The sequence below is a fragment of the Lathyrus oleraceus genome, chromosome 3 (genome assembly GCF_024323335.1).
Source record: "Lathyrus oleraceus cultivar Zhongwan6 chromosome 3, CAAS_Psat_ZW6_1.0, whole genome shotgun sequence".
NCBI lineage: Eukaryota > Viridiplantae > Streptophyta > Magnoliopsida > Fabales > Fabaceae > Lathyrus > Lathyrus oleraceus.
The window spans coordinates 267167858-267195513 of record NC_066581.1 but is presented as its reverse complement, the minus strand read 5'-3'; the positions used below and the strand labels follow the sequence as shown (position 1 = coordinate 267195513).

Below are 27656 nucleotides of genomic sequence, written 5' to 3'. Positions count from 1 at the left end.
CTCAAACACAAGCGAATCAGCAGATACAATTTTCCAACGGTTCGAATAAAATAATACACAAGAACTAAGACTTAGTAGCAATGCGAAATATGTATCTATCTACAATAATTTTATCTTGAATGAATCACCCTATCTCTCCTCTTCGAATAAGGATTGAAGACATTACGCGTTTGCAACCGCGGGAATAATCTCACTCTCTAACAAACAATGAAGAAATCAGTTCAATTCATACAATGTCTAACAATTACAAATGGTAATGTGGAAGCACGAAGATCACTAAGGGCTTTTCGGTTGAAGCTTGGTTAGGTTAACAAACAAGGGTCATTTCTAAGGCCATTGAAAACGAAATTGTCGATGCAAAAGAGACATTCACTGTACATTATTCACACATCTCAACTTCGTTCCATTTATTTCTCATTTGAAACCTTCACAACACTTATTTCACCACTCAATTTTTGTTTTTCACTATTTTTCTTCCAAGCAAGCATTCATTTTTATTTTCTCTATTTTTTTCTTTTCTTTCACATCATATTTACAAAACATATGTTTCTCTTTTCTATGTTATAGATATATATATATATATATATATATATATATATATATATATATATATATATATATATATATATATATATATATATATATATATATATATATATATATATATCTTTTTTTTTTATGCTTGCTCGGTTTTTCAAGAGTTGTGGCACTTACCGATTCTCATTTTCGTTCTTCCCAACTTATTTCTTACTCACCCTAAGTGAATGCTCTTGACTTTTTACGGCAAAAGAACAATTATCAAAATTTTCCGGGTTTCAAGAAAAAGATTTTTGAAATCTCGCTTTATTTCAAGCTAAGATTCAACTGTTTAAGCTCAAAGGGGTTAACGAATACTCTCTCTGCTCATAGGTAAGTTGTATTTGGAACTGGTTGTGCTCGATAGAAAACAAGTGCTTTGATCATTTCTAATTGCTTCCACATATTCACAATAATAAAAGACAAAGCATGAATCAAATGAATCAATAAAGCTTATTAGAATCCAACATTTAAGTGTAAAATGGAGGTTTCCTCACAATTTGTGGTTTTAAGTCCTAGATGAAACATTCATTCAATTATGTTGCAAAAAGACAATACTCAATTACAAAAAAGAGTAAAGTTCTTAGTGCATTCTAAAATTCTAGCCGGAGGTAACCATGTACCTTAGCCTTGTTCACTTGTTTATTTTTATCATTGCCATCCAAGCTCGGATGCACCTTCATTGGATACTTCTTTGAGGAGCAACCAATCTAGAAGGTTTGCCACTCAACCAACCAAAAATTTGTTAAAACAAACAAAATTTAAAACGTAAATAATAATATTAACTTCAAAATTTTAAAATTGTTCATGGGGGACAAAACACCCCAAAAGTACATAGCCAAAATCAAAATACATAATTCTGAAAATACAATTCAAATAAAACATAACATGAAAAATAAAATAACTTAGCCCTCCACGGACTCATAACCCTCATCAGTACCGGCCTCAGAACCGGTAGCCTCATCATCATCATCATCTCCATCAGCAGCAACACCAGAAGACGCACCAGCACCCGCCCCCTCTCCAAACACAAGTCTATCCACAGGCCAGTTAGCGTTAAGCAGAAACTGCTCACGCGTCATCAATGAGTGATCACCGGTGAGGTCACGTCCCTGCAGCTGTAACAGTTGCATAGAATCGTGCATATCGAGCATGGCACGCTGAGTTGCCGCTATCCAGTCCCAGTTGTAATTGCAGACAACCTGCTGGTAAGGATCGGGTCCGAGAGTAGAAGTACCAGGACCATCAGAAGCCCGGGTACCCTCAGCAGCTGAACTACCTCTAACATTCTTCACCCTGCAATACTTGGCCACGTAACGGTCATCAATGGGTGGCGGGATCCTTACTTGACCCCTAGAAGGTAGTCTCACCCTCGCTTGCATGCACAAACTCATGATTAGGCAAGGGAAAGCCAGAGGACAATTCACTCGTGCCCCCGCCTTCAGCCCGCTTTGAATCACGGATTTTAATTCCAAAGCAATTATCCTCGCCACATCGATCTGGACGTTAGTGAGGATACAGTGTACCAAGTGTGCCACTAGGATCGACACGGTAGATGTGTGGGACTTAGGTTTGATGTTTGTCAGAACCAACAGCAGGATCAGTTGAGCCAAGGGAGTCATGTCCTCCCTATGGTATCTCATGGGAACCCCAGATGGGTTCAGCTCAACTGATTTCCCTCTCAAAAGCAGGGCAGCAGAAATTGCATCCGTATCCCGATGAAGCCTTAATTCTGTGTGGTAGGTGTCTCTCTCCTCGGCTCCCAGTTGGAGCGGTTCACCAAGGACGCGGTTAATAGCATCCCGATCAAAAGCAACAGGACGACCGAACACTCTAGATGTCCATGTAAATGGCTCGTCATCATCCGGAAGTGCGTTCGCATAGAACTCACGCACCATTGCGATATCGTAATGCTCCAGGGGGGAAATTAACCGATCCCACTTTTTGGTGTCTATCAACCCGGCGAATGTTCGGTTCGTGCCTTCAGGGTTGATGATGAATCTCTTCTCCGGTAGAATTTTCCGCTTTTCCAAAGCAACGTATCTTGCGGCTTGCTTCGGGCCGACAAACTTGTCGGTGTCAAATTGTATTGTTACGGGACGGGAAGTGTTCCCTCCCTTTCTCTTCTTTGAAGCTCCTGATCTGGATTCCATCTGCAAAACATAGAGAGGAAACCAACACAGCACAAAAACAGATTAGAAAGCAACACAGAATTTAAACTACTGCCATGCTCGCTGCTGCTTCGCCTAGCGAAGTGGCAGCGAATGCTCGCTACTGGTTCGCCTAGCGAGGTGCTAGCGAACCTTACGGGTTTTTGGGTTCTGCAGTATTTTCAGTGAAATTTTCCCAAAACCCAAGTCTCTCATGGTGTCAATTTCAGAACAAAAGGATCTATCAATAAAAGAATCGTTCTATGCTATATGTAATTACAAATCCACATGCAAAACCTAAAATTCCCACATGCAAAACCTAAAGTTCCCCACATGCAAAACCTAAAGTTTCCCACACCACAACTTCATCTTAAATGTCTCATGTTCAGAAATTTCAAGCAATTTTGGAAACAGAAAGAAACAGAAAGTAATGAAGAAGAGGCAAACCTGATTTTGAGATCGTTTGAATTTGAAATGCACAAGAGGTTAGGGATGCAATGTTAGGGTTTAAAGTTTAAGTGAGATGAAAAAATGATAGAGTGCTTGAATGTTCGTGAGAGCAGAGTTGTTAAAAAGAAATTTTGTTTGGGCCCAAAATGCATGGCCTGCTGAGATTTTCAATTAGTGCTGTCACGCAGCGCTCGCTGCTGCTTCGCCTAGCGAGCAGCTAGCGAATCTGCTCGCTACTGCTTCGCCTAGCGAGCATCAAGCGAGCATGGCATCATTTGGCTTTTCAAAGACAGCATTCCAGGTACATTTCAGCAAGGTTTTACAAATTGGAATCCCACTACAACAGAACAGAAAAACTTTAAATACTTACAATGTTGGGGTGCCTCCCAACAAGCGCTTGTTTAACGTCGGCTAAGCTCGACGGTGTGATGCTCACAGAGGAGCATCCAAAGGAATAGCACAACTCTCGCGATCCACATGACCGCCAAGATAAACCTTCAAACGTTGGCCATTAACGGTCCAACTGTCCTTCTTTTCCAGGTCCTCAATGACAATAGCTCCGTACTCCTTAACTTCTTTGACCCGAAATGGCCCGGACCATTTTGATTTCAACTTTCCGGGGAATAACTTCAACCTGGAATTGAACAAGAGGACCAACTGTCCCGGCACAAATTCTTTCTTTCGGAGCTTTTACCTTCTCTTTGTCCAACCAGCTTGAGTGGTATGCGGCATTGCGCATATCTTCCAACTCAAGCAGTTGCACCTTCCTTTTTTCACCGGCCAAATCATTTTCAAAATTTAAAAATTTCAGAGCCCACAAGGCTTTGTGCTCCAATTCAACCGGCAAATGGCAAGTTTTACCAAACACCAATTGAAAAGGAGTTAGGCCAATTGGAGCTTTAAAGGCGGTACGGTATGCCCATAACACTTCATCCAATTTTTGTGACCACTCTTTTTTCGAATTTGACACAGTTTTTTCGAGGATTCTCTTAATCTCACGATTAGAGACCTCAGCTTGCCCATTAGCTTGTGGGTGATACGGAGTTGCCACTCTGTGTGATACACCGTAATGTTTTAAAATGCTTTCCAACGGTGCATTACAAAAGTGTGACCCTCCGTCACTTATCAACACTCGGGGGGTTGCGAAACGGGAAAATATGTTTTTCTTCAAAAAATTTATCACCGTTTTCGCATCCGCCCGAGGTGAGGCAATCGCCTCAACCCACTTAGAAACGTAATCAACTGCGACAAGCATATACTCGTTACCATAAGAGGGTGGGAATGGTCCTACAAAATCAATGCCCCAACAATAAAATACTTCGACCTCTTGGATGTTTTGGAGAGGCATCTCGTCTCTCTTACCAATCCCACCGCTTCTTTGGCAACTACCACAACTTTGCGCATGGGTATGTGCGTCTTTGAAAATAGTGGGCCAATAAAATCCTGACTGAAGGATTTTAGTGGCCGTTCTCACCCCATTATAGTGTCCGCCGTAAGGCGAGTTGTGACAATGCCAAAGGATGCTCTGCGCTTCATCGCCAGTAACGCATCTCCTTAAAAGGTTATCACTACCCAACTTAAACAAGTACGGGTCATCCCATACGTAATACTTGGCATCCGAAAGAAACTTCCTTTTTTGGTTCGAAGTTAGGTCAGGAGGCACAAAACCACTAGCCTTGTGGTTCGCAAAGTCTGCAAACCACGACCTAACTTGAACTTTGAAAAGTTTTTCATCAGGAAATTCTTCCCGGATTTCCTTCTCTGACGCGGTAACCTCCACATTCACTAAGCGGGATAAATGATCCGCCACCAAATTTTCCGATCCCTTCTTGTCTTTGATTTCAACATCAAATTCTTGCAACAAGAGGATCCAACGGATGAGCCTTTGCTTCGAATCCGGTTTGGTGAGCAAATATTTAATCGCCGCGTGGTCGATATACACTACGACTTTAGACCCTATAAGATAAGATCTAAACTTTTCAAGCGCATACACTATCGCAAGTAATTCTTTTTCAGTTGTGGCATAGTTAATTTGAGCCTCATTAAGAACTTTACTTGCGTAATGTATCGCATGAAAAATTTTCTCTTTTCTTTGGCCAAGTACCGCTCCAATTGCATAGTCGCTAGCATCACACATTAGCTCAAAATTTAAATTCCAATTTGGAGCGACTATAATTGGAGCGGTAACCAATTTTTCTTTTAAAGTTTCAAAAGCTTGCAAACATTCATCGGTTAAGAGAAATACCTGGTCCTTAGCTAGCAAATTACTCAAAGGCTTAGCCACCTTTGAGAAGTCTTTGATAAAGCGCCGATAGAACCCGACGTGCCCCAAAAAGCTTCGGATTCCCTTCACATTCATCGGAGGAGGTAACTTTTCAATCACTTCAACCTTAGCACGATCAACTTCAAGCCCTCTTGAAGAGACTTTATGGCCAAGCACTATCCCCTCGGTCACCATGAAGTGACACTTCTCCCAATTAAGCACCAGGTTGGTCTTCACACATCTTTCGAGCACTATTTTCAAATTTGCCAAGCATAGACTAAAGGACCCACCAAATACCGAGAAGTCATCCATGAAGACTTCCATTGTTTTCTCAATAAGGTCGGCAAAAATGGCTTGCACACATCTTTGGAAAGTCGCCGGTGCATTGCACAATCCAAAGGGCATTTTTCGGTATGCGAAAACTCCAAACGGACATGTGAAAGCCGTCTTTTCATGATCAGCCGGGTCAACCGCAATTTGGTTATACCCGGAATAGCCATCCAAGAAACAATAGTATTTTTGCCCCGAGAGTCTTTCGAGCATTTGATCCATGAACGGGAGTGGAAAATGATCTTTTCGAGTTGCGGTATTCAACCGCCTATAATCAATACACATTCGCCACCCCGTTGCAACTTTAGTAGGGATCAACTCATCCTTGTCATTTCGGATCACGGTAATTCCACCTTTCTTCGGAACAACATGCACGAGACTAACCCATGGACTATCCGAAATCGGGTAAATCATTCTCGCATCCAACAACTTTACAACTTCTTTTCTTACAACCTCCTTCATGGTAGGATTTAAGCGGCGTTGTGGTTGAGCTACCGGCTTAAAATCCTCTTCCATCAAGATCTTGTGCATGCAATACGAAGGGCTAATTCCTTTTAGATCGGAAAGAGTCCAACCCATGGCTTCTTGATTTTTTTTAGCACATTGATCAAGCGGGCTTCTTCATCATTTGACAAAAGGTTGCTTATGATGACCGACTTTGATTCGGTCTCATCTAGGAATACATACTTCAAAGTAGAAGGTAATATTTTCAATTCAATAGGCGCTTTTTCGTCATTAACCTCCTTCTTCAAGTCTTCCTCCTCAACTTCCCACGGTTGTAGTTCGTCTAAACCATCAAGTTCCCTTAAGCATTCCTCCAGAGCTTGCTCTTCTTCAGCTGTGAAAACTTCCAATGAGTCGTCAAGAGCTAACTCCATAGGAGATATCTCATGAATATGCTTAGAAACCTCCAAAATTGCCTCTTCGATCACATCGACGCGAAAGCTATCATTTCTATCTTTTGAATGCTTCATTGCTTCGAATAGATCGAATGTAACTTTCTCATTTTGGACTCTCACCTTCATTAAACCGTCATCAACGTCTATCATCATTCACGCGGTTTTCATGAACGGTCGGCCCAAGATGAGAGGAGCATCATCATCTTCTTCCATATCAATAACAATAAAATCGACCGGGAAAAAGAATTTGTCGACTTTAACCAAAACATCTTGGGCTACGCCATGAGGATGGGTAGTCGACTTATCTGCCAATTGCAACGTCATTCGGATGGACTTAATTTCAATGTTGCCAAGCCTCTTTATAATAGACAAAGGTATAAGATTAATGCTTGACCCCAAGTCAATTAGTCCTTTCCCGACATAGATATCACCGATTTTAACTGGCAAAGTAACTCTTCCCGGATCAACCTCTTTTTTTGGAAGCGTCCTTTGAATAATGGCACTACGGCTCGCATCTAGGACGATGGTCTCCGGTTCCGTATACCTCCGTTTTTTTGTAAGTATGTCCTTCATGAATTTGGCATACTTGGGCATTTGCTCCAAGGCTTCGGCAAACGGAATGTTGATTTGCAATTGTTTAAAAATATCCATGAACCGGGCGTAATGCCGTTCATTCTCCGTTTTGGACGGGGCATGAGGATAAGGAAGGTTTTGGATTGGAGTAGTGCTCACTGCCTCCTTTCCCTTTGCAACTCTAGAACTCCTCCATCTAGGCTTTTTCACTTCCCCCCCCCCCCCCCTTATTTCATCACTTTTATTTTTCTCAATTTCCACACTTTTTTTCTTTTCAACTTCACCATTATTTTCGTTCTTTTCAACTTCTTCCTCCTCACTCCACTCCCCCACTTCACCATCAATATTTCCTCCTCATTTTCTTTCTCATCTCCTTTTTTATTCTCACTGATCAACTCCCTCCCACTTCTCGTCATGATCGCTTTACAATGTTCCTTAGGATTTATTTGCGTGTTTGCCGAAAAGGAAGGACCGGGTTGTTGTTCCGCGAGTTGCTTAGCAAGTTGCCCAACTTGAGTCTCGAGATTTTTTATGGCCGCGTCATTGCTCTTTTGGTTAGCCATTGACATTTGCATGAATTGTGTCAATGTCTCTTCCAACTTAGAAGTTACGACCGACGGTTGATGAGGTTGATAAGGATTTTGGGGAGGGTTTTGACAGCTAGAAGAACCACCTCCATAACCTTGGTTATGGTAATAGTTACTCCTAGGTTGGAACCCTTGGTTCCCTTGGAAATGTTGTTGTTGATTTTGAGGGTGTGGTTGATAAGGTTGTTGTTGTTGTTGTCTCGGTTGGTAGTCCCTTTGGTTTGCCATGTAGTTTACATCTTCGAACCCCGGAGGTGGACAGAATCCGGTGTCATGCTCACCTTTGCAAAGCTCACAACAAGCTATTTGTTTAGCTTTAGAAGGTTCTCTCAACTCTTTTATTTGCTGCGTTAAGAGTTCCACTTGTTGTGAGATGAGTTTGTTTTGGGCAAGGATGGCATCGTTCGTCCCAAGTTCAAGCACTCCCGGCTTTTTCAAAGAGTTGCCTCGACTTTGACTATGAAGATCATTTAGAGCCATTCGATTTATGATATTTGTAGCTTCTTCGGCACTTTTAGACAATAAAGAGCCACCCGAGGTAGCATCCAACAACGTCTTGCAATTTGGTTGAAGTCCATTTTTGAAAATATGGATTTGAGTCAATTCATCAAATCCATGCCCTTTACATTTCCGAAGCATGGATTTGAATCTTTCCCACACTTCATTTAAGGATTCATTGATTCCTTGTGCAAACACTGAGATGGCCGTCTTGGATTCCATGAACCGGTTACGGGAGAAGAATCTTTCGATGAACTTCTCTTCTAACACGTTCCAGTCAGTCATGACGGCCGATGTTTGATCTAAGTACCAATCTTTTGCTTTGCCGAGCAAAGCGTGGGGAAATAATCTTCTGAATAACGGTAGCTCCTGAACCTGATCCACTCCGGCCGCCAATGCTATCTCATAAAATTTTGTGAGGAAAGCAAAGGGATCTTCATGGTCCATTCCGGTGAATGGACTTCCATATAATAAATTGAGATTTCCCGTTTTCATCTCAGCTTGCCTTCCCGTGTGGTTGGCAAACTGAGCAGTGTTTCTTGGACTGTTTATGCATGGAGTGGAAATGGGCGGTGGTGGTGGTTCCATGGTAGGTATGAACGGTGGTGGATGTGTGGTAGAAGAACTTTCTCCTTGTTCTTGACGTTGTCTAGCCTGCTGCCTCCTTCGTCTCGTTTTGCTATTAAGCCTCCTTGCGGTTCTCTCGATCTCGGGATCAAAAAGAAGTTCGTCCACAGGGATTTGCCCTCGCATAAAACGTAAGTTGCACACTAAACCAAACAAATTACAAGCACAAGTCAAAAATTCGAAAGCTAAAACTTAAACAACTATTGCGATGCTCGCAATATCAATTCACAATCCCCGGAAACGGCGCCATTTTGTTGAATGTAATTTTAAGTGTCGGGTTTTTGTTATCGTCTCCACAGGGATTGTGAGATATCACCGCCTTTCGACAGTTGTTTTAATTCTTAGCTTAAGGTAACAATGGGGTTTGGTGTTTGTCACGGTATCTTGCATAAAAGTGTAATAAAATACGGTAAAAGTTTTGGTTTGAATATTTGAGAAATATTGCCAAAGTTAGGATTCGACGATCACTTTGCATGTATATGTTCGATCAACAAAATTTATAAACTCCTTTAGATGATAAACTATTTCACAAAGTCCTCCCAATGTGTTTATCTCTAACACACATTGTGAGTTTTCCCATTTTGACCCATTATTTATCTCTAACACAATCTATCAAAATGACAACTTTTTGGTTCAACCTTATGGTGAACAAAATCATTCATTACTATCTCTAGCTAACAAACAAGATTGGATGAAAACTTAGGTTAAGAGTTGGTAAACATCTCTCGATCATAAACCAACACAAAGAGTTTTCAATAAGAACAAAGTTTTCACCATATATTCACCATTAAAGAGTTTACAAATGAAGATCCTTACATTTACACACAAAGCTAATGATCATTTACATCTAACCTTGACAAAATGAAGGACTTAGCTACTTATTTTCATGGTAGCTTGTTCAACAAGTTTCGGAAGAAGGTTGATCAACATCCAAGTCGAATAATCGAGATTGGATGGGAATCCACCTTCTTTTTGTGAAAGATTGTTAAGAGATGAAGAGAAATGGTTTCTAGGTCACAAAAGATCCTTAGAGCAATGCTGGAAAATATCTAAAAAAGTACAAAAGTATGGAAAGTAAGGTATGGCTCCAAAAAGTAGCCCTTGCTACTTATAGAGCTGCTACTGAGCTGTCATGCTCGCTAGGCGAGCAGAATGGCTCGCCTAGCGAGCCCCTAAATGAGGCACCTGCGCTCAGAGAAACAACCATTGCCAGACTGACATGTTCGCTTAGCGAACAAAACCTTCGCCTAGCGAAGGTCACGCTTCAACATTCGCTCCAGCGAGCTTGAGAGGTTTTGCTACTGGAATGCTCGCTGGGAGCTCGCTAAAGGCTCGCCTAACGAGTGAGTGCTGGCTGCGCTTTTCACCAAGTCTGGACGTGTTCGCCACACACCTCGCTGGAAGCTCGCCTAGCGAGTGTTGTGATGTTTGCCACTGTAAAATACTGGAGCTTTTTGCTGGGCTCTCGCTGGACGCTCGCCTAGCGAGTCCTTCGCCACAGCCCTCGCCTAGCGAGCCAGCTGATGAATGCTTGTTTTATTTGATCCCTTTGCCAAATTTCTTGTGTCTTCATTTTCTATTATTTCATGCCCACTTCCTGCACAATAACACACAAATCAAAGGTACCAAGATCGTTTATCATTGTATTGCATTTCATCTAAAACAAAGGTGGTTTCGAACACTTTAGCAAGGAAATGGAGTGAAAGATACCCATATTTGATAGCTCAAATAAGCACTTTTGGGTATCTAACAGAATGCTGGAAAATTTGGGTTTGATTGGTATTTTTGATGAATCTTAGAGCTACAATCAATTTGTTATCTATGTCAATCGATTGTAGGGGATGAATTTCTAGAATTCTACCCAGAAGCAATTGATTGCTTCTTTGAGTCAGTCAGTTCATCCTTTGAATTTTTTTGGGAAGAATGTACCCATCAATCGATTGCTCCTCTAAGTCAACCGATTGATCCTTTGAAAACTTTTGGATAACCCTGGCCCTAAAATCGCCTGTTTTATCAGTAAAATCAATTATTCTTCTATTTGTGCGTGACTTTCTGGGTTAATAGACCCTACAATGGATTGCACCAAAACAACAATTGATTTCACACCCTGTAACCACCATAAATGAGTTTCGTAACTCCGTTTGGGGCATGGTAGGATGCGTTGGAAAGATAGTTCAATGATTTACCCTATGGTGCTGTAAAGAATGCTTGTATGCCTTAGTTTCTGGTAGGAATTTTGAATTTCATGAACCCTAGTTGGTTTTATTGATGTTGTGATAATATGCTTGAATGATTTATCATGATTAGTTGTGATTGAGTAGCTTATGTAAGTAAATATGCTAGTTGGTCATCCAATGAAATTGGAAAAACCCTAGTTGGTTACTAATGAATGAGTGAAATATAATTATGCTAGATAATCGTATGCAAACCCGTGTTGATTTGAGTGGTTGTCTATATCTCTCAAATCAGGTTGATTAATCGCAATACCCTAGTCAGTAAATAGTTATGTGCGGATACGTTTACCTAAAAGATATTACCTTGTAAGTGGAAGATCTTTCACTTAAAAGATATTACTTATGGAAAGATGTTATTTAATCCTTTCTTATGTGTTTCTACTTACCTAAAAGATGTTACTCGGTGAATAGAGATACATAAGATCGCGTTTGTTGGAATATCATATTGGTCAAGAGTTGAGTATGATTAGGTATGTAAGTCCCCAAGGTGGGCATTTCCAGGTCTCTAGGGGGTAGGTGGGCTTAGTAAATCGCTTCGTTCAAAGAGACTAATCGTTGCTTAACATGTCCATTGAACGTGTAGTTAGGAGTCAACGTTCGTTTGTTGTGAAGCAATAAGAGCCCCATTCTTTTGTGTTGTTTACTGTGAGTACTTAAATAGTTGTAATAAGAATTATGTTCTCTGATGCATTGTGAGAATTGAATGTGGAAAGGCGGTCGTATGATAGTGCATTGCGAGAACTTAAAGGTTTCGGTTTCTTTGTTTATCCACCTAATACAAGTGTGCAGTATTAGGTTATTGAGTAGTAATATGCACCTTTAGAGTCGAGTGGACCTATAAGATAGAAAACTCCACAAATATAAAGTTATCTTACCCCAATTATATTGTTGTTTTTCAAAAATTCTGAGGAAGGATTATGAAATGACAAGAAGACTTGGAGGCTTGAAGACCTAGTTATATTAAATATTTGTTGTATTGGTTCTTATATACTATTCCATATATTTGAATTAATATAATTTCGAATGTCATGGTGACTGTAGTCAATACCAAACTTTAATGTTTTAAGTAATGCGATTCTAGATGTGTATTTCTTGGATGTTAAACCTTTCGCATTCTCTTTCATTACAAAGTGGATCACAATAATTTTTATCATTTCATAGAATATAGTATGTTTGATTTAATAAAAATGCAAGCATATAGAAAGAGCCACCCTTGCATATAGAAAGAGTCACCCTTCAGGTGTGTAATCCTAAAAAGTTTCCAAATCATTTGTTAAATGGATTTTGAATTTTCAACACATATTGCATATTAATCATATAACTTACCCATGGTTGATTCGTCCATATAAATGATAATAACATATACTTCCAACAAGTAATTTGATCGAACCATGGGATTACATATTAGGATTAACCGGAATAATAACATAATAATGTTATATAAATAATCCATTTAGCATGATTGTCAAACAACACCGTTTTGATCATTGATGTATCCTATTTGTTCATATAGTTATACTAAATTTCGAACAATAGTAAAAATGATCAAAATATTTGATTTAACTAAATTATTCAATCTCTATTCAAACATAACACTAAATTAAATAATTTATCAACAATTAATATTTAATAATAATTGATCATAATACAATTAATTAATAATTAATTATATTAATTTACATTTAATTAATTAATTAAATAATTAATCTAATAGTTAGGACTCCTTTGTCTCATAAAATATGTTTAATTTTTTACAATTTCACATGTATTAAAAAATATTAATAAAAAGTTTTTATTTTATTCAATCATGTATATTAACTATTAATGAGTTTCTACTATTATAAATAATACGTGAATAATAATTTAAGAGCAAACATTAATGAAAATTAAAAGGGGTGAATAAAATAACTAATTGATATGTGTTAGTTTAATTAAATTAGTGTAATACACTCATTCGTGGTACTAATATTTATTTATATTTATGCATTGAAATAAACTAGATCTTCATATTTATAAATCAACTACTAAAAAAATATTAACATTAAAAGAAATATATAGTTAAAAAAAAAATTGAAAATGAAAAACAATAAACATTTTTTTTACAAATATTATAGAATATGGAAATAATTTAAAATTTTAGGTATGAGCAAAAAGTTTGTTATATGGGAAAGGTTGGTAAGTGGGAGGGTCAAACGTGAGTCTGAAAACTTAAGTGGAGAAGACCTTGTTTTTGTTAGAACAAGATTTGGTTCTGCATCTATATCTTGAGTTTTGATGATAATAATGTAAGAATTTGTGTGAGAATAATTTTGGTACCGTAATGGTTTGTTATTGTGTAGCTTTAACAGACAGTTTTATTTCTGAGTTTATGACGTGCAACGTCATCACTTTCTGAATATTTGTTTTGAATTTTGCTTTTGCGCTAATCACTCATGAGAAGTTCGGAAAGACGCCAGGTTGCTGCTGCAATGTTCTTTCTGCTTCTGCGGCTGATTCACTCCTGAGAAATTCTGGAAAGACGTTATATTGCTTCTGCAATATTCTCTCTGATTCTGCTTCTGGAAGTGACTCTGATTGTCAAGCTTCTGAAGAATGGCAAGCTTCTGAAGTTTCGTTACTTAGATGAAGATTATGAAGATCTCAAGCAAGACGCTAACATGGTCAAGGTTCTGACTAAAGATTTTGAAGATTCTGATTTCATCTTTGTGTTTCTTCTTTTCATACTTCATCAACTGTTTCTTAGAAGTCAATGAATTTGAAGATAATATCAAAATGGATACGTGATCAAATAGTACATGGTACAAATAAAATATCACTTCCGCTCTTGAATTTGTAGGCAAAGGACAATATTATACATCACACATGTTACTGAATTTGTGGGCGAATGACTGTACTATGTATCACTCCTGTCACCAATCCAACAGTGGACAACTGCTCTTTTGGTATCCCGATTTTTCCCTTCAACAATCCCTTTCTTATGCTATATAAGTAGGACTTAGAGACTTGGAGAAAGCTGAGCAACAACAATTTAAAAAATCTGTTTCTACGTGAAAAGCTATCAACTTTATGCACAATTTTTCTTTAAGTGTTTGTTTTTCATTTGTGTAAAATATACTTTTGTAGAAGTAACTTGTAACACAAAAGTTATACTCAAACTTGTTTATTTGGATTTCCTTAAGGAGACTAGGTTTTAGTTGGATCCTTGAGAAGACAAAGAAATTTGTTCTTTGTGATTTTTCCTTATGGAGACTAGGTTATAGCCGGATCCTTGAGAGGACAAAGAAAGTTGTTCTTTGTGATTGTCTATAATCTGTTTGATTATAGTGGATTAAGGCCTTGTGTATAAGGAGAAATCACCTAGGAGGATGGACTGGAGTAACTTTGATTTCAAGCGAACCAGGATAAAAATCCTAGTGTCTTTCTCTCTTTATTCTCTTGTTTGTGTGGAGTTTTTGAGTTGGTAAAAGGATTTTGTTTTTAAAATCCAATTCACCCCCCCATCTTATGTTTTTCACACCTTCAACTAGCATCAGAGTTCCAACTTTGATTGAGATGAATTTTTATCAACAGTTCACTGTGTTTAGTACCGATCCAGTTTGTATGTGAGAAACAATGGTCGCTGCTAACAACATCGAGAGAGATCACTACAATGCTAAACCACCCGTCTTTGATGATGAAAAGTTTGATGATTGGAAATATGGAATCGGAAGTTTATTTCTTAGATATGATGTTGATCTCTGGGATGTTGTAATTGATGGATACGTTCACTCAATAAATGCTGATGGAAACAATATAGCAAGAAGTGCTATGAGAGATCAACAAAAGAAATATTTCAAGAATCATCATAAGGCTATAACGATATTGCTTATTGTTATCTCTTATACTGAGTATGAGAAGATAACAAACAAAGATTCTGCTATGTCTATCTTTGATTTCTTGAAAATGACTCATGAATGGGATGATCAAGTTAAGAAGACAAATGCTTTGCCTTTAATCCAAAAGTATGAGGCATTCAAAATGGAAGACGATGAAATCGTTGAGACTATGTTCTCAAGATTTCAGACGCTTGTCGGAGGACTCAAGATTCTGGACAAAGGATATTCTACAGTTGACCATGTCAAGAAAATCATCAGAAGTCTCCCCAAAAAATGGAGACCTATTGGCCATTCTAATTCTTCTTTTGGAGAAAAGAAGTAAGGTTCTGGTAAAGAGGTTACCTACTATGAGTGCAAGGAGCCAGTCCACTACAAGAATGAGTGCCCTAAGCTGAAGAAGGACAAAAGGCCTAAGAAATGTTTTTTAAAGGCAATAAGGGACTTATGGCTATATGGAACGACTCAGAATTAGAAGAAGAAGATTCTGATGAGGAATAGACCAACTTTGCTTTGATGGAAACTACAGCTGATCCAGAAGATTCTGAAGAACCAGAAGACATGATATTGTCAGAATCAAAATCAGACTCCGATTCTGAAGAGACATCCTTAGCAGCTCAGTTGAGACACCAGTCATGATATCTGGACAGTGGATGCTCGCGGCACATGACGGGAAGAAGGAATATGTTCCAAGATTTGAAACTTAAGCTTGGAGGCTTCGTTGGTTTCGGAGGAAACCAGAAAGGGAGGATCATTGGGTCTGGAGCTATTGGTAATGGTAATCTCCCTTCTATTACTAATGTACTTTTGGTCGATGGTTTGATGAATAACTTATTGTCTATTAGTCAGCTTAGTGGCAATGGTTATGATATCATTTTTATCAAAAGTCATGTAAGGCTATTAGTCAGAAAGATGGCACATTCCTTTTTAATGGAAAGAGAAAGAACGACATTTATAAAATTAGACTTTATGATCTTAAGGATCAAAATGTAAAATGCTCACATCTTAAGGATCAAAATGTAAAATGCTCACATGTAAGGTTGTTAGTCAGAAATATGGCACAATCATTTTTCACATCTTCAGTTTTCACTACTATAAATAATACATTTTATGACAAAACTTTCACCTCACCCTACCAAAAATTAAGGTAAATGGTCAAGGCGCGTCATATTTTATATAATTTTTTAATAAATGCCACATATTCCCTCAATTTCTAAATAAAACCGAGGGGAAATATATTTCAGGACATGCTTCGAATCCCAACATCAGCAGTTTATGTTTTTATTTCTCTAAAAGTGGTGTCTTGCTTTTTATTTTATTTTTAGTTTTTAGTTAACGATTTATTCATTCGGTTATATTTAATAACAAAGGGATTAGATTATCATATTTTACTATAAAAATACTCGTTAATCAGATTTTACCATAAACCTAACTTATATGTAGTCGCTCCAAAATCTTACGCATCATTCTCTAGGATGGATTGTAAGACAGAAAAAATCTTCAATGCTCTTCAATATTGAATAAAACATTATTTTTTGCCCTTACAATCTATCTCACATAATGATGTTGATGTTGATGTTGTATTTTTGTAATAAACTTCCTATGATGTCAATCAAAGAAAATATTGAGAAATTTCTTTCTTTCTTCGGTTGACAATATTGAGAAATTTATTTCTAAAAATAATTATTCATTTCTCTTTCACGTTCTCTTTCATGTGAAAACACTTGCCATGAAAATATTTCCTCAACATAATGAGATCTCTCCGGGATGAATTGCAAGTACAAAAAAAAACTATTATTTACAACATATAACTTATCATAAATTTGAAAAGATAGGTTGTTCTTCAATAATCCATTGTCAAACTCTTCATTTCTTTAAACAATTTATTTTAATATTCTGTGTAAATAATATAAAAAAAATATAAAAAAATTCTCCATTTTTTAACAGAAATCGAGAGGTATGTGGCATTTGGGTTGAAACATATTTTATTATTTTTTATTTAAAATTAAACATATTTTACACCGGTTTTGAATAATAACCGAGGTAAAATATAAGCGTGTTTATTCAGTTTCTTCATCGTTCTTAAACAAATCTTTATCGTCCATTTTATGAGTATCAACGCTCAAAAAATTGTCATTAGTGATCCTCATGAAACCTAATTATAAAAATATTATGAATATTAAAATTTGATAGTAGTGAATCCACAAGAAACCCAAACGTTGTTGTGAAACCCTCTATGTTTAATCAAAACCCTGTGAGATTTTAAAAAGTAAACGTATCAATGTGATAGATTGCAAGAGTAAAAAAAATTAGATTAATTTAATATGTGATTGTTGAGAGTGTATTTACTTTGCCAAAGATTTATGTGATGAATTGTAAGGGTAAAAAAATTGGTTCAAGGTTTGTGTTCTAAGATAATCTCTTAACTGAATATTTAATTTATTTATCTAACCTTTTTTTATATCAGAAACAAATGAATGCAAAAGTCATAGAGAACACATTGCATCCAACATTTGATCTTCTCCAAAATTCAATGAAACGAGGATCCAACATTTGTTCTTCCCCAAAATATCCAACATTTGTTATATACTTTTACTTTAATATTTTATGTAACGAATGTAATGAGTATTTTAAAAAATAATATATATATATATATATATATATATATATATATATATATATATATATATATATATATATATATATATATATATATCAGTTTTGTTATTAAACCGAGAGGTATATGATGCTACTTTGAAAAATATAAAAAAAATTATTACTGAGGCTCGAACCCATGACCATTTAAACTAACCCCTCAGTTATTTTTTAATCGAGGGGTAAAGTTCCAACTTTTCATATCACCCTTCGTTACCTCGGCATTAAACCGAGGTAAAATCTATTTTGCGTCCGACATAACATATGTTATTTGTAGTAATGCTTTTTGAAAATGAACTAGTTTTGATTTTCTCTGGGTGATTAGGGACATTACCCCTTCCGTTCACCCCGATAAGTGGTGGTCGCGTCATTCTAAGAACATTTCTTACACTATGTCATATGCATATACTTTCCTCCTCTTTCGGGAGCTTCTTAGTGATCTTCATAACTCATATGTAGAGCGAGTTCTTCCTAGTATTTGGAGTAGCTAGGTCCCCTCCAAAGTAATTGTTTTCTTTTGGAAACTTCTTCAGTATTATATCCCTATTAAAGAGAACTTACATAAGAGGGAGATCCCACTGGTCTGGGAAGGTGTCCTCCCCATCTCTATTCTAGGGATATTGAGTAGTCTTCTAATCTTTTTGTGTCCTCCTCGTCTCTTTTTCAGATGTCCTTTTTGCTTGATAGTTTGTCAAGGATTAGGTGGTTGTCTTATGATTTGACATTGATGTAACTTGCTCGATTTAAAAATCTATGATATATTGTTCTTAGGTAAATTGGTGACTTTAAAGGACATGGAAGACATGAGCATCTTTTTGGTGTGGAAATTATATTTTGGTATATGTATGTGTAACTCATGTACTTTCTCGAGAATTCTATCCTACATCTGAGTCAATAATGATTTAATCCTCCATTTGATGTGTTCTTATTGCTCATGTAAAAATCAAGTCTTTCTTCTGATTGGTGTTTGGATGGGGAGCTCTTGATTTTGGACGTTTTCAATCTATCTTGTTATTAGAGTTTTGCTAATGACTAGGTTGTTAGAGTTTTGCTGATGACTAGGTACTTCTCATTTTCTCTTTTGTCTTGGTGTATTTTAATTTATATATTTTATTTGCTTTTAACATTTTTAAATGTTTCATGATTAAAAGATATTATCGGCATAATATTAAAATGGTGCATTATTTATGATTAATAAAAAAAATACCATACATTATTTTTCCATAAAATATTTAACCGTATAAAACAAATTAAGACCCACGTGCAATAACCAACCAAGAGAGAAGAGATTAAAAATATCAATAAAAGGGGTTTTATATATTCAATTGTTTTTTTCTTTCCATAAGCATTTATTCAATTGTTGAACAACCAAAAGTGACGACCATTTGCACAACTCAATAGCCTATCTCATGATGAAGTTTCACCGAAATGACCTTAAAAGGAATATTAATTAAAAAAATGGATAACACCACGCGGTTCAAATTGTCAGTTTTTGAATAAACAATTCAATCAACAAGAGTTGTTGCTTTATATATATATAAGTAAAGTTTGTAGTATATATATAGAACTATATTCTCAAGTCTCAGTTACTCTCTAAACGGTAATCTTTATTTAGATCCAAAACTTCACTGCACTCATCCAAAACATGGCTTCTACTACCAAAGATTCAGATTTTGCATATTTGGAACATGTTCAACAATACCTTCTTTTTGATGATTCCAGCTTTCTAACATCTTATCAACCTTTTTCAAGCCCTAAAAGTGACAGTGATTCAGACAAATCTGCAGGAGCTGGTGAGGTAACCGCACCTCCAGCGTCTTGGAAGCGATACAAGGGCGTGAGGCGAAGGCCGTGGGGGAAGTTTGCAGCCGAGATCAGAGATCCTAAAAAGAATGGCGCTAGGGTTTGGTTAGGAACTTATTTGACCGAGGAGGAAGCAGCTTTGGCTTACGACAAAGCTGCTTTCAAGATGCGTGGCCAAAAGGCCAAAGTTAATTTTCCCCACCTCATTGGCAACGACGTGTTTACGTCGGAGCCAGAGAGGGTGGTGATTTTGAAACAGGATTCGCCAGAACCTTCTTCGTCAGAGGGAAGTTGTGAGTCATCTTCACCTGGGTCGAAGAGGAGAAGGGGTATGGCTGATCTACTTAACAAAATAGCAAAGAATAGAAGTCAAGTTATGGTGGTTGAGAATGACAAGTCCTTAGAAGCAAATGATTTTGAGCAATGGGTGAATGAGTTGAATGATTGCACTATAATCTGGAGCTCCTAGAGTAGTTCTGTTAAGTTTATGTTTTCTTTTTATTTGTGCAGTTTCCTAATATTTTTGCATTACCTGTTGATATTAAACAGGTGATGTTTAAGCAAAACTATAACAATTAATGTTGTTATTTTTCCGAAAGAACTTTTCTTTTGGATTTGAGGTTATGATGAAAAAAAAAGAGCATATTAGAGATGCACAAATTCAGTTCAATTTATTTTTCTAACGAAATATTGATATGCGTGTAAACTGATACTCCTTCTGTCATGAATAATATCACTTTGAGTCACTTGTATTATTATCAAAAACTTATTGAAAAAAAAAAGTTTTGCTTCTATTTGACATGCGAGATAACAAACAATATCATAAAAGTTTGTCTGTTTTTTTCTCGGTTATAATTTTATCGAGAGAAAAATTGTATTGGTTATTAGTTCGATTCACAACAACATCACTTTTGTAATTTCAAAAATGGTATCGGTCATATACCTCTCAATTTCTATTATTATTCGAGGAAAAAAATTAATATTTACCTTGATTTGAAATAATAACTTATAAATAAAACATGTATTTTTGTCAATTATAATTGTTTTAAATTTTAATTTGACTTATATTTTTTTAGACAAAACCTATATAATTTTATGATAGAATCAAAATATTTCATTTTATAACCGAACAAAATCAAATATACACAATATCAAATTACATTGTTTACAAAATTTATAATAGTATTTAATTGTCGCATCTCGAAAAATACGATTCTTCGCGAAGTTGCGGAAAAAATGATTTGAACAGAGTCGTCACCGAACTTTATTTATTTCAATGAAGAAAAGAGAAAATATTGATTAAACCTTTTAAAAGAGAAAATGGTCGTCACAAACCATATTCGGGTTCGAGAGTCGATTATGCAAGGGGAATGTATTATCATCAATCACGTCTGTTGTACTCGACAGGAACCTTTTAGTTAAATTTGCGATTGAATATTAGCTTATGTTAATTATTCTTTTCTAATAATAAAATGAAAAAGGAAACAAAAAGGGGTCTCAAAAATATTTTTATTAAGGTGCTTGACGAGATTGCGGGTGTCGCTCCTACGTATCCTCTGGTACAATGAGGAACTCAAAACTTTGTAGTTCGAGGGAAAGTTACGATTTTTTGGTTTGTGTTTTTTAATGAAGTGTTTAGATCGCATTCTGACGGTTAAACATTGACTTGTTTGCTCGCGGTAGAGACTTAAATGATAGTTTATATTCGCATTAGAAGAGACTAAATAATTTTCTTTTACAAAAAAAGGGTTTGATCGCACGGGGGCGAGTAATTAGGTTTGATTTGTTTTGATCGCACGGGGGCGAGAAAAATAGGTTTGATTGGTTTCGATTGCACGGGGGTGAGAAAAGATATGTTTGATTGGCTGAATATCTTTTAGGCGGAAGACAATTATTCAAACAGGAAGCTCTACAATAGTGTTCAAATAATCGGAGATTGAGGAAGGTCTAAACCCAATCAATATTTTTTCTTCTCAAATATTATTAAATAATGTGTGGCAAATTAAGTCATGATTCATTAACAAAAAATGATTATTCGCACAGAGAGCCCTACAGCAGTGCCTAAATAATCGGAGGCTGATGAAAGTCTAAACTCAATAAATCTTTTTTCTTCTATAAGAGAACCAAACTTAATTTTAGTAATTAAAATATTTTAGAATGAAAGATGAATATTCAAACATAGACCATCTCCAGCGGCAAAGACGAACCCAACTTAAGCAAACAAAAGAAATATAGTAAAAAAGAAATAAGACAAAATATGGATGGGGGTGGGGGTGGGGGTGAAGCAAACTAGGCATAATTAGGAGCTCATTAGACCATCTCCAACGGTAGTTTCTTTGTAGTATTTCGCCAACTGGATGCAAACTTTACTAATTAAATATTCAAATTATCCGTAAATTATCGGCCACGTAATAGTGTTGTTGCATTGTGAAGCAACGGTACAATGAATAAAATAATAATAAATTTTGTAATTGTTGTAAGTTGGTTGTTTTTTTTTTACAATTCATTTGCTTATGAATGAGACTAATTAAAAAATTTATCTGAATCTTGCAACAAGACTACAAAGAAGAGCAAGTTTTTGTGAAAAAAAAATTCATCGTCAAATTCAAGGAGATCTTGTAAAATGTATTTGGGAACATTTTGGACACGAGGATGGCAAAATTTAAATTTGACTAATTATGTGATGTTATTTATTTTTATTATTTTTAATTATATGTCATGTATTTGAAATTAACTTAAATTATTATTTTAAATTTTAAGTTGAATTTGAATTTTATTTATTTTATATTAATTTTAATTTTAATAATTTAAATATTAACATATAAAGGAAAGTTGTGGGATCCAATATGAGTTCTTTAGAGTTGCATCATTGGAGTGAAAATTGGATGAGTTGCTTTAATATGACGTGGTTTAATGAGTCTCACAAAGAATCCAAAAATGGATTGCACCATTGGAGATGATCTTAGCGCTAGTCACATAGTGTCACGTGAAGCGCTCAACATTTATAAAAAAAAAAGATGAATGGATGATGTGATTAATTCTCGGTTTCTTCAAGAACAACAACAACATGCATCCCTATTTTCGCTATAACTTGCTCAATTCGTTATAAAATTAAGAAAACTAATAATAAAAATTCATCTATTCGATCTCACGAACAACATGGAATGCTCAAAATTAAAAAATAAGCCAAAAAAAAAATTAAATCTCATTTAATCAATTTTTCTCATGGAGGTTTAAGAACACTTTAAACTCTTGATTTTGAATCAATGGAGTTTCCATGCAAAATGGTGATGATTAAGATATTAATTAAGTGCAGCAAGAATAATAATACAAAGAAAAATAAATAAAGGAAAATTAATTCACGTTTAATCACTTTTACTCATGGAGGTTCAAAAACACTTTAAACTATTGATTTTGAACCAATGGAGTTTCCATGCAAAATGGTGATGATTAAGGTACTAAATAAATGAAGCAAGCATAAAAATACAATTTAATTAAATAAATGACAAGCATAAGAGCCTACATAAAATAAAATTCAATAAAGAAAGAAAAAAATGACTTGAAGAAAAATGAAGAGAGTTTTGGCTTAATTTTTGTGAATGATTAGTGGTGTCATTTGTGAATGAAATGAGGTTGATTTATAGGCTATAGAATTAGGTTAAGGGGTGATTTATGAATTATACAAATAGTGTGGGTTCCTTCTAGAAACTTATTTAATTAAATAGTGAATAATTATGTAATATAGGCACGAAATAATGATGTAATATATGCATGAAGTATTGATATAATAAATGAGAGATATTTTGGACCTTCTAGAAACATTAATTTTTGTTTTATGATGCATGAAAATGATTAATAAATTTCAAATGGATATTTTGATGATAAATCAAATGATCATGAATTTATTTTTTAAAATGCATAATGAAAAAAAATGCAATTTTAGTCAATTTCTTCAACATGTAAAATATTGACTTTATGTTGACTTTTTTACTATATATGCATGTATGCATGATTATGGTGACTTTATTTGATGATAAAAATGCATATGACTAAAAATATAAAACTTGACAAATGGATATGTATCAGATAAATTTAAAATGTTCAGACAAAATTGGGGTATGACACTAATATACACATACAGAAAATGGTACACGAATAAAACCTATATACATATTCGAAAACATAATCATAATGAAAAAATCAAATACATGTGTAATAGAAAACATATACACAATGTTTAGAACAACCAAGAAAAACTAGTGCTATTGAGATTCATAAAAAAAATATGAATCAATCGGCCAAACGTGATCAGATATCATTTATCTCTTCTTGTGGGAATGGTGTTGGATCGTTAAATATCTATAATTTGAACAAAAATTAAATTATGATAACCTAACAACAACAATAACATTAAAGATTCAATCTCCATAAAAACAACAACATAAACTTTTTAACATAAACTTTTTTACTAGCTCACAACAACAACATTAACCTAACAACTATAAATAAATTACATGCATATGGATAAATTTAATGCGATAAACCATGAATAACTAATGTCTCTGGAGACAAGTCTAACATATGTTTCATAACATAGTATCCACATGAATATCTATTGGGTTGTTTCCGCGTCTATAAATAATTTTTATATAGTTATTAGTACACACAAAGCATAAGTAATACATTATCAAAAATAAGAGAATGTCAAAAATCACAAGTAATAGTTACTTTTGGAAAAAAGAACTTTGACTTTTTATCTCTTACTTTACGAGACATAATTGTATTCCTCCATAACTCTACATGTTGGTAACAATTAAACATGAATAAAAACTATTTAAAACTAAAGGTAAAATTTGAGCGTTACAAATAATACCACTTACACATTCAAAACGCTTGCATCGTTGAATCAAGATCACAGTGTAGCAAGCATAATATAGTTACACTATTTTCTTGGGAAATATAATTATTAGTTGCCAATATGAATTGCATTAACATCCAAAATAATTAATAATGTGTATAAAATTGATTTATAAATGAAAATACAAATTCATATTACTTATGCATGGTAAAACGGTCCTATATAACAATCTTTTTTCCTCATGAATCAACTTATTTTGTATGTACGTCTGGATAGTATATGGTCTATATTGTTTAAATGAAATATCGAACGTGTCTAAGAAATAATACTTTGTTAAGTCCTTTTCAACACACATCTCATAAATGTACCTAAAAGTTAATGCAAAGTCAAATCTTGATGTGAATCTTAATATTAGAAGTATTTTAAAATAATGAATATAAATTGAAATTACCATAAAAAATGTACTTATGTGAATCATAATTGTAGTATGATTATGTCCAACCAATTATCTCCCTTCCAAATATCCAAAACACAAATCTTTCCAAATATATCAATTTGACTTTGTTCATATTTTAATGTCATCACGAAGGTGTATAACATCTCTTGTACCATCCTTGACAGTCTTAGCATGTTATCTGACTAAGGTATTGTGGTGTCAATATTGTGTTGTGCTGGAAAAACAACTATCTTTCATGCTTACACAACCCAAAACAACTTTATCAACTATGTATAATTAATTTAAATTTGGATGGATGAGTGCATCCATTTATTTAACTTCTACATCATAAACACAACAACAACAACACAATACATAAATTTAAAGTGCATCCAGCAAATTCTATAACACAAATAAAAGTTCATCTTTACCAAATTCAATCAACTAAAATAAGTAATGTTGAAAAAAATTATCTACTTGCAATCTTATCCACAACTTCACGTGTATGAACTCGCATCCTAATCTTTTTACGTGCTCTCTTCCATTTCTCATGGCGTTATGATGGAGATGGGTTGCGATCAAGGCTTCTAGAAGGATCACCTAGATCTAGTTCTCTTTGTTTTATTTTTTCTTTAATTATTATCTATTCCACTTTATCATATCTTCCACGAGATAATCTATGTGGATAGACATTTCTTGCCATATTCACCTTTCCTTTTGACTCTTAGCCAAGAATTCAGGAGTGTTGCGAGACTTAACAAACTTATCCCAAGTGTCATTTCCAATAAATTTATACATCAAATATGGAGGCTCTAATTTAAGTTTTGGATGTCTAATATAATCACTTATGAGTTATGTCTTAAAGCTCTTCCAACACCTACCAGCATATACAATCCACACTACTAGGAAAAATACCTTTAACCTCAGTTGGATATGATGTGTTACTTTGGTTTCATATGCGAGGTAAAAAAGGGTGTTACTAAAAATGCGTCAATTTACCTCTCATTTGGAATTCCATTAACAAGAAAGGTGTAATGGTATGGGTTCGATCCCCAACGATAACTTTTTGTAATTTTTAAATGGCGAAAACACATTTCTCCCCGGTTTTGTAATTTAACCGACGAGTAATATACTATTGAGTTTATTATATCTAATGTGAATTGCTTATTTTACCAAACCCTAATTGAACATATAACCTTTCAAATTGGTTTACAAAATAATTGTATGAAAAATTATGTTATATTTAAAGAACAACTTACAATAATCAATTATTTTCGAGCATTTTGTAACACATTATTAATCCTCCGTTCTTTAACAGTTAGAATTTAGTTCAATATTTCAAGTTCTTCAATCAACACTTCCTTATCTACTAATTCATTCTTCAATGCATAAAATTGGATACTTTGCAAAACAAACAAGTATAGAAGAAAGTTGAACAAAAACTAGAAGCATTGAGTGAAATTATAATCATTAAAGAACGAGAGATGAATAATGAGTTAATGAATGCTCAAAAAATATTGATTAGTGTAAGATGTTTTTCAAATACAACATAAATTTTTATATTATAATTTTAGAAATCAATTTAATAAGTTATATGTTCAAAGAAAGGTTAGTGAAATAAACAATCAACATTAGATATAACAAACTCAACTGTATATTTTGTCACTTTAATATCCTCTTGAAATGTTCGGTTGAACAAGATGAGAGCCGCACAAAGAATCACAAAAAATAATATCGCAATCTCAATCTCAATCTCAAACTGAATAACAATAACCAAACAATAACATATAGCTTTCAAAACTTTGCTAAGCAGAACAACTAAACAACAACAACAATAATAACCTCATCAACTAAAAAACAACAATAAATAACAACAACAACAACAATAACAACAAAATTAATATTTAATCTCAATCTAAACAACAACAACAACAACAACAATAATATTAAACAACAACTAAAAAAACAATATCAATCTCAACAAAACTACATCAACATCAATAATAAACATATTACGTACTTTTCTCAACAAAAAGATAAGTACTTAATCTTTATCGTAAAATGTAATATTTGTATTAGTGTCATTTCTTTTTCAGCTTATCATCGTCTGGAAAAATAAACACTTCTTATATTTACATAAAATAGTTGATATTAGTTTAAACCAAAAAAATAAATGGTCACATATAATTGTAAAACAAATTATGAAATTTAAAATAAATTATGAAATAAAATAGTTGATATTAGTTTTGTCAATAACAACACTAAAGAGGAAAACTCATTTTTATCAACATAATCCGAATAACTTCTCTCAACATAATACATAGGCATTAAGCAATCCACAATAACAAAAACTAACATTTTTAAGTTATGTGCATGGGTAAAGTGAGTTATGTACAAAAAATGTGATAATGAAGCTTTGTTCGAGTTTAGTTGGAAGAGTTGATAGAATATGAGTTTAAGGAGTTTTCATGAAGATGAAAATCGCATAGGTTTTTTTTAAGAGAATGAAGATGAAAATAGTATTGAAAGGTAAATAAAAAGTTAGAGTCTAGTTCAGTGAATTATACATGCAAAAGGACTTTCATGTCGAGTATCAGGGCCAACCGAGGAAATATATTAATTTAAAATTTAAAAATAGAAAAGTGTTATTTTATGGGAATTTCGTGCAAATAATATTTCCCTTCGGTTGGGAAAAATAATCGAGGGAAACGACAAATTTAAAAAGAAAAATAATTAATAGAAAAATAAGTGTCATTTGAAACAATGCAACATTTAAGTAAGTAATTTAACGAAACCAATATTTTTTATTGTAAACAATTAATTTAATTTTTTTTGTATCAAGTAT

The 27656-nt window shown here is 34.6% G+C and overlaps 1 protein-coding gene across 1 annotated transcript; it reads left to right on the top strand.

Annotated features, from left to right (window-relative positions):
- The first annotated feature begins 19288 nt into the window (after positions 1–19288).
- LOC127126860 (ethylene-responsive transcription factor 1) lies at positions 19289–20263 on the top strand. Its single transcript, XM_051055864.1, has one exon. The coding sequence runs from the start codon at positions 19360–19362 to the stop codon at positions 19984–19986; it is 627 nt and encodes a 208-aa protein (XP_050911821.1). The 5' UTR covers positions 19289–19359; the 3' UTR covers positions 19987–20263.
- Positions 20264–27656: the final 7393 nt, after the last annotated feature.

Bases quoted from the DNA above. Each gene is read 5' to 3' on its own strand.
- LOC127126860 (XM_051055864.1), top strand. From the start codon at position 19,360: ATGGCTTCTACTACCAAAGATTCAGATTTTGCATATTTGGAACATGTT.